General features: G+C 35.2%; 3 protein-coding genes across 4 annotated transcripts; all 3 read left to right on the plus strand.

Annotated features, from left to right (window-relative positions):
• Positions 1–1,102: 1,102 nt before the first annotated feature.
• Positions 1,103–3,693, plus strand: LOC135765396 (dual specificity protein phosphatase 13A-like). The gene is made up of 3 exons (XM_065275828.1): positions 1,103–1,237; positions 1,537–1,754; positions 3,025–3,693. The coding sequence occupies exons 1-3, from the start codon at positions 1,113–1,115 to the stop codon at positions 3,234–3,236; spliced, it is 555 nt and encodes a 184-aa protein (XP_065131900.1). The 5' UTR covers positions 1,103–1,112; the 3' UTR covers positions 3,237–3,693.
• A 137-nt stretch (positions 3,694–3,830) lies between these two features.
• LOC135757609 (dual specificity protein phosphatase 13B-like) lies at positions 3,831–6,574 on the plus strand. 2 transcript variants are annotated; one of them, XM_065272225.2, is made up of 4 exons: positions 3,831–4,281; positions 5,104–5,282; positions 5,761–5,981; positions 6,058–6,574. In XM_065272225.2, the coding sequence occupies exons 2-4, from the start codon at positions 5,137–5,139 to the stop codon at positions 6,243–6,245; spliced, it is 555 nt and encodes a 184-aa protein (XP_065128297.2). In that variant the 5' UTR covers positions 3,831–4,281; positions 5,104–5,136; the 3' UTR covers positions 6,246–6,574. The 2 variants fall into 2 exon arrangements, with proteins under 2 accessions (XP_065128297.2, XP_065128299.2); XM_065272227.2 differs by having other exon boundaries at positions 5,110–5,282.
• Positions 6,575–8,623: 2,049 nt separating this feature from the next.
• LOC135757607 (dual specificity phosphatase 29-like) lies at positions 8,624–10,578 on the plus strand. The gene is made up of 4 exons (XM_065272223.2): positions 8,624–8,906; positions 9,002–9,142; positions 9,226–9,443; positions 9,631–10,578. Exons 2-4 carry the CDS (start codon positions 9,003–9,005, stop codon positions 9,864–9,866), a joined length of 594 nt encoding a protein of 197 aa, XP_065128295.2. The 5' UTR covers positions 8,624–8,906; position 9,002; the 3' UTR covers positions 9,867–10,578.
• Positions 10,579–10,643: the final 65 nt, after the last annotated feature.

Here is a 10,643-nt window from a genome sequence, read left to right on the forward strand (position 1 = left end):
CCTGAACATGTGCTGGTTTAAGCAGGGGAACCTTCTGTGCCATGCATGATTTCAAACCATGACGTCTTTTTGTATTACCAACAGTAACTTTGGAAACGGTGGTCCCAGCTCTTTTCAGGTCATTGACCAGCTCCTCCCGTGTAGTTCTGGGCTGATTTCTCACCTTTCTTAGGATCATTGAGACCCCACGAGGTGAGATCTTGCATCGAGCCCCAGTCTGAGGGAGATTGACAGTCATGTTTAGCTTCTTCCATTTTCTAATGATTGCTCCAACAGTGGAACTTTTTTCACCAAGCTGCTTGGGAATTTCCCCGTAGCCCTTTCCAGCCTTGTGGAGGTGTACAATTTTGTCTCTAGTGTCTTTGGACAGCTCTTTGGTCTTGGCCATGTTAGTAGTTGGATTCTTACTGATTGTATGGGGTGGACAGGTGTCTTTATGCAGCTATCGACCTCAAACAGGTGCATCTCATTTAGGATGATAAATGGAGTAGAGGTGGACATTTTAAAGGCAGACTAACAGGTCTTTGAGGGTCAGAATTCTAGCTGATATAGACAGGAGTTCAAATACTTATTTGCAGCTGTATCATACAAATAAATAGTTAAAAAAATCATACATTGTGATTTCTGGATTTTTTTTAGATTATGTCTCTCACAGTGGACATTCACCTACGATGACATTTTCAGACCCCTTCATGATGTTTTTTAAGTAGGAGAACTTGCAAAATAACAGGGTGTTCAAATACTTATTTTCCCCACTATATAAATATGAATGTTTGGTAAATGTTCATAAAACACATAAATAATTGTTTTCAGTATTTCTGAAAAGTGAATGTGTGTTCTTCATAATAGACCAATTTGGATAAAGGACTTTTCTAGATTGAGTCACCCTGCATGCCTGTTTACACTGCAGTACTGGAGTGTGTGTATGCGTGTATGTGTGTATGCGTGTACTATATGTGTGTGTGTAAGACAATCTGCATACTGAGTGACTAAATTGGGTAACAGTGCAATGAAACAGCTGTTGGTAGAGATCAGTTAGACAGTCTGAGTCCGGGCGGCCATGTTTATGAACACTTTTCATCGATTTGGCGGGCAGGTCAGAAAAGAAAACGATGGCTCGTAAATACAGCAGGAAAGAATATCTGTCTGTAAAAGACCTGCAGAAAGTTTTAAACTCGTGTAAGTTAGAGCTACACCAAATCGATGAGGTCTGGCCAAACATTTACATCGGCAACGTGTGAGTATAAACTGCTTGTCAATTTGCTATTTAAAGATTTACACCTCACTCAACAATGTCTTCAAATTTACAACAACACAATGTGTAATATGTTTAAGTTACATACTTGCTACATACTGAGATCAGTAATATTAATGACATCAGTTTTGAGTGAATAAGTTATTTAATAAAAAGAAATGTAGGGTGAGACTTTATTTGTCTGAAGAGAAATGATTGGATTGTGAAAGGTGTTTGGGTGACATGATGAAGATGTGATGACTTTATCAGTGTAGTGTTTTTGAAATGTTTATTTTCATCAGAGGAATAGCTCAGAACAGAAGTGCCCTGCAGAAACTTGGCATCACTCATATTCTGAACGCTGCCCACTCCAAAAGAGGAAGCATTGGGGACCAAAACTACTATGGCACCAATTTTGTGTACTGCGGTATCCCTGCTGAAGACTCCACATACTTTGACTTGGACGTTTATTTCAAGCCAGCAGCAGATTTCATTCACAAAGCCCTTCATGCTCCTGATGGTAAGACAACAGGCGATTTAACTTTTGACTTTATAATAAAAACACACAAGACAGATTTTGACGTCAAAAGTTTTACCTTTAGTGAAGATGGTGATGTTAAATTCATCCAGCGACCAGATTAACCAAACATTCTTAAGAAAAAGAACTAGAAGAAGAATTAAAAAAAAAATGTAAAAAACATTCAAAAGTTAAATCTTAAACGGTAAGATTTGTTTCAAATGTGGCATGCATGTGCCGTCATAAATCACAATTTTAAATGTGTACTGCCCATAGAAGAATGCATTTCATAATGATATAATGATGATTAAGTCTAATTTCACCAATATTTACTCTTTATTATTTGGGATCTATTAATCAAAGTGACTTGAAACCTTGGAGGGGGTCACAAATAGTATGTTTTAATACACAAATAAGAATTAAAGTGATTGTAATACTAGCTAATATTTTACATTTGTTGTAAATTACCAGCAAATAATTTATTTTATAGTTTGTGGCAGTGAAAGTGATTTAAAATCATATGTTTACTGCATATATGACTGCTTAAAAAAGGACAGATAAGGTTATTGTTACCTCATAAGCAGGCTTAAATAATCAATGTCTAAGTCTGTCACTGTATTATTAAGAAATAAATAAAAATGTTCTCAAGAAAATGTTTAAATATTTAACTTCTTCTTAAGTAATCTTTGTGAATTGCACATTTTCTTACTAATTTCTTATCAATTATCTTAAGAACGTTTTTTATAATTTATCTTAAAAACATTTCCATAAATTTGGCCCCAGGATTTCCTCAGCAGTAACTATATGTAAACCTGGACCACAAAACCAATCATAAAGGTCAATCAATCAATTTGAAAATTTTGAGATTTATACATCATCTGAAAAAATAAAAAAGCTTTCTATCGATGTATGGTTTGTTGAAACAATAAGACAATATTTGGCAGAAAAAACTATTTGAAAATATGAAATATTGAGAAAATAAATACCTGTAAAGTTGTCCAAATTAAGTCCTTAGCAACACATATTACTACTGATAAATACAGCCTTGATATATTTATGATTCAAAATATTTTTGGCATAAAAAATTTATAATTTTGACCCATACAATGTATTTGCTATAAATATACCCGTGGTTTTGTGGGCCAGGGTCACATATCATTATTTGTGTCGTGAAGAATTGTGGGTGTTTTAATCAATGAGGAACTGAGATTGATTTCTCTTAAAATTATAATAAAGTCTGCAATGGTCTAACACGTGTTCTCTTTAACTTAAGGGAAGGTTCTGGTGCATTGCATCATGGGAATGAGCCGCTCCTCGACGCTGGTGCTGGCATACCTGATGCTTTATCACGATATGCCTTTATACAAAGCTTTACAGCGTGTCATCCAGAAACGAGCCATATATCCCAACAAAAACTTCTTGGCATTGCTGTTGGACCTGGACCTACAGAGGAAGAGGAAGCACAGAACATGTGTCCTGCTGTGAGGAAACAAAAACACTGCTGCTTTAAATGATGAACTATCATAATATATTTAAAAGAGAGTTATGAAAAGTGGATTTCTGGACCAATAAGATTTCAGCGTGCTACCTAACACAACCATGGAGAAACCAAACAAGTGTCATGTCTGTGCCACTGGCATGTTTGATTTTTGGGTATGATACAGAGTAAAACTAAGATTTTTGCTTAAGATAGACAATAAAACAATTTTATAAATCTCAGAGGAGCAATTTAATACATTAACACTTAGTAAGAAATGTTTATCTCCTTACACTCACACAATAACAGATACACAACTCTACCTCTCCAACGATGTACAGATTACACTGAATACAACACAACATATAAATGGACCAAAACACTAACACATGTATGTGAAACAATAATGTACATTGAATAATATGTTACAAACTTTAAAAATTCAAAATAAATGCTTTAAATTGACATTGTGAGTCTCTTCAGTCATATGTGAAGAAACACATAAATTGCATTTTTGACTCATTTAAATTGTGACATACTTTTGAGAGAAACTGAATATTTAATAAGGAAAAGATTTACTTGCAAGACAGGTTTTAATCTATCTGGACTTTATTGGATGGTAATAGCAGTGATTATCAGGCATGAATTTATCCTTTAAATCAGATTGAATGACTGTGTAACAAAGTAAAGAGCTGAATCTGATACTGCAGCTGAAGAGTACATGAAGAGTAAAACGAGGTGATTTATTTTTATCTTGGTCCTGTGGGAATGAGGTCGTCTAATTTCAGACGCTGTAACTCTGACACAGTTAAGCTTTGAAATAACATAGATAACGTCCTATAGTTTATTCTTGATATATTATAATACAGTTATAATACAGCAGTGCAGATAATATCTCATCATCAGATGTTGGTATAAAGCCAGGAATCACCGTTTACAATGAATTATTTTAAAATAGATTAAGTCGTCAGCGCGGGGTCTTCTGACAGCATTATACAAATACACAAACAAACACACACACACATGCTGTGTCGAGCTGTTCCTCAACACACAGTGAGTCCGTTTGCTAAAGTATTGTGTCTGAAAATGTTTTAACAAGATATCTTGTATTGATGAACTAGACAGTATACTGTGCTGGTGATGTTTATTTATTAACTAGATGTGGTAAGAAAATATGTTAACTTGTTCTCCAGCATGTTTGTTTCTTATTTACAATGGCATCTATTAAACAACATCTATGTAAAGGTCATCCTCTTTAAACTTGAAAGAAATTAATATGCCTCTGATGTTTTTATGGGGATTTTTAAGGATTGCGCTCTGGTTTTATTTTTTAACATCAAATGCATTAGCTAACAAGAACTAGCAATGAACAATATAGTTTATAACATGTTGCATTAACTAATGTTAACAGATACAATGTTTCATTTTAATAATGTATTAGTAAATGCTGAAATGAACTTTATGCTGTAGAAGTATTGCTCGTTGTTGGTGTTAGCTAATGCATTAAATAATGTTAAGAAATACAACCTTACCGTAAAGTGTTACCATAAAATATTTCAGACAAACCAACAAACAGCACACAATGTAGCATATTTGCTTGGCTTACCATCAATGACGTCATTTTCTGAAGAATGACATAATTGAGGAGCTGGTTATTGTAAAGAGGCACAATACAAACATTTAAATGTTAAAAAGTAAAAATTTGGAGACTTGTGGAAAACTTAAAATTTGTAATGAAAATTAATATCCAATAATATTATATCCAACAATTTTCATCTTTAAAAATATGAGTATAATATTTTGAGGACATGAACATGCTCTGTAGAACAGGAATGATCCAGAAGACATGTTGTAGTGATTACTCGCATTCTTCAGTAACAGGTGAACCCTGGACAGGTGTCGTCAGAAATGCCCCGGAGCAGCAGTTATTTGGGCTTTGCTGAGGGTAAATATCAGACCCCTCCTGCCTCTGAGCTCCAGAGATTACTGTGGCTTAAACCAGGAACCAGCAGTCGCATGGATGAGGTCAGGCCTGGAATCTACATTGGAGACATGTGAGGACATTTATCTGTCAGTCATGACATATTCAACTTTTGGCAGCACCCTGTTGAAAAATACAATAAAACCATTACAGAAAATTCTAATGGTTTCCATTTAAATACCAATAGGAACAAAAAGCTTATACTATTAAAACCACTACACACTGTATGTTTTGGGCCATATTCCATTAGAACCATCTACCATACCAACCATACATAGAACCAATAAAATTCCCAATAAAACCAACAGAATTTCTGTGATGGTGTCTATTGTTTTTTTAGCAGGGCAGCTTGGCCATGTTCACAATACATGGCTAATCGTGACTACAATGCAAGTCAATGCACAATGCACGTTCAATTGTGCAGTCATGAATTGCATTGACTATTGTATGATACAATGCAATGGACTCCACTCATGCATTCACAGTGATTGATCTTAACCCGTCAAACCAGTGCTGTGTCTGTCTCTGTGTTGTGATTGGATGTTTATCAGGTATGCGGCGAAGGACAAACATATGCTACAAGCTCTTCAAATCACACACGTGCTGAATGCAGCTCACGGGAAGTTCAATGTAGATACAGGGGTCAGTTACTACAGAGACACAAATATCAAATATCACGGGGTGGAGGCGTTCGATATGCCTTCCTTTGACATCAGCCCTTTCTTCTACTCTGCTGCAAAGTTTATTAAGAGTGCCATGAGCACCCCTGGAGGTGAGGAGAGTAAGCATTCACATCCAATCTGAATTATTTTGCAGCAGGTGTTTATGTGGGTTGTCATCACTTGTAGGTAAGGTGCTTGTACACTGCGCGATGGGTTTGAGTCGCTCATCGACGCTGGTATTAGCGTATCTGATGATTTATGAAGACATGACGCTGGTGGAAGCCATCAAAGCAGTGACTGAACACAGAAACATCTGTCCAAACTCTGGATTCATGGAGCAACTGAGAGTACTGGACCAAAAACTCATCAGTTAACACTTTACCATCACCAGTTAAACAGACATTACTTAGATGTCATAACAAAAAATAGGCTGAAATAACCTTAAACGCATATCATATACAGCAACATTTGGCAGGGGGCAGGGGCCCACAGCGGGGCCGCAAGACATGATCTCACGAATTTCCGTGGGATAGTCACAGAATTTTTTGCTCATTTTTCCGTGGCATTCTCATGGATTGGTTACTCAACTGTTATGTCCTATTTTCAGTTTATGGTTAGATTTACATAAAATGATATCTTTACCCAAACCCAACTCTAACCCCAACGCCAGGCAACAATTGTTTAAAGTTTAGAAAATATAAAAGAATAAATCAGAAAAAAATTGTATAAACCAATACTTAAAGTGACATACTAACGCAAACACCAAATCTAACTCTAAACCGAAGCGACAATGGTTTGACAAGTAAAGAGCAGTTGAGTATCCATTTCGTGAGAATGCCACGGAAAAATTAGCAAAAAATTCCGTGACTATCCCACGGAACTTTGTGGGATCAGGTTGTTCCAAGGAGGCCTGTCCAGGACTTAAAATGATTAAAAATAAGAAAAAACAAGCATTAATAAACTAACACAACCAAAAACCAATGTGACAAATATACATCGATCTATTCATGTCAAGTAGGGCTGCAAGATAAATCGCAAATGTTGAGAACCAGTATTACATTTGAATATAAGGAAACATAAGCGAAAGAGATTTTAAGACTGTTTTAATTTTAATCAAAGACCAAGAGATGTATCTACAGTAATGTCTGTTGTCACATATATTTATTGTTTTGTGTTTCATGTTAAAAATATATTTTTCTGTATAAAAGAACCAATAAAAATGTGATGATTTAAAAAAAAATGATGCTGAAAAGAGAAGTATACAATCTGTGTGTTGCTTGTGTTTTCAAAATATGTGTTTGTTGCGTCGTCGTGAACCAATTGCACAAAATAATAATTTGTCAAAAGAAATATATCATAAACCCATTACACGCATCTGCACCAGGCACTTATTGATGCACATATGTTTTGAAATTACGAACCACACACACATGACGAGCTACATACATGTTGTGACGAACTTTGCATCGTGCACCCTCAAAAAAAGAAGTCACAGGCCGCCACTGATACACAAATATCATTTGATTTAACATTTACATATTTCGCAGACACCTTCATCCAAAGCGACTTTACAATCTATACATTTGTTTTTTTTATCAGTATGTGCATTCATTGGGATTCTGTAATTAGGGGTGTGTGAAGTAATCCAAAACAAGAGATGAGGTGCAGGGTCTATACGCAGAAAGATTTAATAATAAACAAAGAAGTAAATAAAAAAGAATTAAATAAACTAAATTTAATAATAAACAAGAAGTAAATAAACAAAACATAAACATGAACAAGAATCCGTGGCATGGCATGACAAAACAAAAACTCAAACTGATCTCACGACAAGTTTTGTTAGAGTCACGAAAAATTCGATTAATTTATTCGTGTCCATGGCACTAAATTCATTTTTTTGTGCCTTGAGCCTTTTGTGTCAGTCACACGAATTTCTATAGTTTTTTTGTGTCGGTGGCACGACTTTCTTTTTTGTGTCATTTTATGTATTGTTTTCTCATAGTTTTTTCCTATTTTCTTACCATTGACACTTGGAGTTAGAATCACTTTTTGTTGCATTTACATCCTAACCTAAACCCAAATCAAAAAAAAAAAAAAAAGATAAAACAATACATAAAATGACACAAAAAAGAAAGTTGTGCCACGGACACGTAAAACAATTTTTATAAATTCGTGCTTTAGGCACGAAAATGCTGAATTTTATGCCATGGACGCAAATAAATTAATCAAATTTTTCGTGATATTATGAATTTTTTTGAGATCATGTTGGGCAACTACACATGACAACAATCCTCAAATACATTCAAAAACCGACACTGAAATAAAAACAAGAGGGTTTATACTGTAAAGGGGAAGAGGGGCAATGGGAACATGACATGAAACAAGATATAAACATGGCAATCACTGATATCAAAATAAAAGACATGAACATAACATAGCAACACATGACAAAAACCGTGACAGATTTAAACCCATGACCTTTGTGCTTTACCAACTGAGCAACAGGAACATCAATTGCAAATTTGACTTGTGTTATGTTAGATGATGTGACATCCAAACATATTCAATGGGAAAATGAATGATGGGACTTGATTGGCTTGTCCTCTGCATAATGATGTCAAATAAAACATTAAAATATTTTTTAGAGATGGAGCAAAGTTACAGTTTTGTTTAAAGATTAAGAAAGATGTTCTTTTAAGATCTGAACAACATTCCCTGCTAAATTGCTCACAAAATGACCAAATATATGCAGTAGTAGTAAAGAGGAGCAATTTAGATTTGATTTAGAAATTTAAAATATTTAATACTTAAGATTACAGTACATCTAGCTGTTCTACTCAACATTTAAGAGCAGATAATCATAACAAAGATCAAACTCTATCCCTCGAAGCTTCTCAGCTGTCTCTCTATCATCTGTCGTCTATATTTACCAACAGTCCACAACAGTAACACATATCACTTACTCAACACATTTACACTCATGCACGGAGCTCTACGTGGACACCAGTTGAAAATCAAGGAGACACTACGTAAGCGTAAGTTCACCAAAAACTCAAATTTACTAAATCCTGAATTAACCAGAAAATACAATGTATTAAAACTGACCATTTTTATGATGTATCCTTTTAAGAATGAACTCACACAAAGTTGAGGAACAAGATGCTGGATATGAGACTCCACCCATGTGTGATCTTCTGACCCTACTGTTGAAGAACCGACGTCCATCTTCTCCCTGTGATGAAGTTTGGCCTGACATCTTCATCAGTAATGCGTATGTATGATACACATCATCAACACTGAGCTTTTCCATGTAATATGACCCAGACTGATAATGAAGATTGATAATCCTTTCAGGTCAACAGCGAGAGATACGAGTCTGCTGAACGCATTAAACATCTCTCACATCATCAACGCTGCACACGGACCTTCTCACATCGATACTGGAGCAGATTTCTACTCTCATACAAACATACAGTACTATGGTGTGGAGGCTCCAGACAGCAAAGACTTTGATATGACTCCATTTTTCTACCCTACAGCCGGTTTCATTCATAAAGCTTTGTACCAGCAAAGTAAGACAATGCATACTGCATACTACTGACAATCGAATGGTCTGTGTTGTGTAAATAGTATGCATGCAATTGAGTCACTGTTTTGTTGTTCTTGATGGATTTGTGATGCATTGTTGATTTACTGCTTAAAAGTCAACATAGATCAAAACAAATCTTTCTCCTTCCTAATTGTTGTGTTGTTTTTCAGAAGGGAAGGTTCTGGTTCATTGTGCTCGAGGCGTCAGTCGTTCAGCAGCACTAGTGCTGGCATATCTGATGATTTATGAAAGATTGACTGTATCTGAAGCCGTAAAGATAGTTTCTGCACATCGAAACATTTTACCCAATCCTGGATTTCTTCAGCAACTCCGTCAGCTGGACTCCACCCTCGCCATGCAGAGAAACACACAACAAACAGACAATACAAACTTGACTCAACACTAATAAACAACAGACTAAAACGTTCTTCGTGGTTAAACTTTTCATGCTGAACAATTTAAACTTTATGCTTTTAATAATGAAGTGCACTCATTTAAACTTTTGTACATTTGTCTCATTCTTGTATGATTATTATTTGCAGTTTTATGATCTCATCAATTGTGACTACATTGAATTGTTGCATGTAAAATTTGTATTACGGAAAATTTCTGTAATTTATTGTGCCTGTTATTTTACAGTATTTTTCTGGCAATTTTACAGTTTTTTTTACAGTGCACTTAAACATTCAGTCCAACCTGATCTCATGGGAATCTGTATTTTATGACTTGGCTAATACGAAGTGAATTATAAAAAAAAATATGATTTTTCAATAATTATTCCCCAACCCTAAACCCAACTACGCAGGGGCGAAAGCAAATCGTCCAAAAATGTATACATTTGGTCATACAAATTCGTACGAATTAGCCATTTCATAAAATACGCACGAATTGCCATGAGATTGTGTGGTTTGGTTACATCAGAGGATTTGAGTGAAAAAATTGTCAAAAAATAAACCCCAGCTGTCACTTGGGCAGTACAAATTAAAAAAGGAAAATTAACCATGATTTTATTGTGGTTAAAGTGTAGTAACGATGGTTTTTTTGGTGAATTGATTACTATCAGCAAAACTATGAGTTTTCTACACTAACCATGGTTAAACTATTGTTTTTGAAAAACATGGTAGTCAAAACCATGGTTAATTTGTGGTTACCATGGTTGTACTACAGTATGTTTTTTTGGATT

This window comes from Paramisgurnus dabryanus, chromosome 1 (assembly GCF_030506205.2).
Source record: "Paramisgurnus dabryanus chromosome 1, PD_genome_1.1, whole genome shotgun sequence".
Classification (NCBI taxonomy): domain Eukaryota; kingdom Metazoa; phylum Chordata; class Actinopteri; order Cypriniformes; family Cobitidae; genus Paramisgurnus; species Paramisgurnus dabryanus.

Coding starts and splice junctions, on each gene's coding strand:
- LOC135757609 (XM_065272227.2), top strand. CDS start 4,252: ATGCTGTGTCGAGCTGTTCCTCAACACACA. Junction 4,282..5,109: donor GAGCTGTTCCTCAACACACA/GTGAGTCCGTTT, acceptor CTTCAGTAACAG/GTGAACCCTGGACAGGTGTC. Junction 5,982..6,057: donor TGCCATGAGCACCCCTGGAG/GTGAGGAGAGTA, acceptor CATCACTTGTAG/GTAAGGTGCTTGTACACTGC.
- LOC135757607 (XM_065272223.2), top strand. CDS start 9,003: ATGAACTCACACAAAGTTGAGGAACAAGATGCTGGATATGAGACTCCA. Junction 9,143..9,225: donor GACATCTTCATCAGTAATGC/GTATGTATGATA, acceptor TAATCCTTTCAG/GTCAACAGCGAGAGATACGA. Junction 9,444..9,630: donor TAAAGCTTTGTACCAGCAAA/GTAAGACAATGC, acceptor GTTGTTTTTCAG/AAGGGAAGGTTCTGGTTCAT.
- LOC135765396 (XM_065275828.1), top strand. CDS start 1,113: ATGGCTCGTAAATACAGCAGGAAAGAATATCTGTCTGTAAAAGACCTG. Junction 1,238..1,536: donor AACATTTACATCGGCAACGT/GTGAGTATAAAC, acceptor TATTTTCATCAG/AGGAATAGCTCAGAACAGAA. Junction 1,755..3,024: donor AGCCCTTCATGCTCCTGATG/GTAAGACAACAG, acceptor CTTTAACTTAAG/GGAAGGTTCTGGTGCATTGC.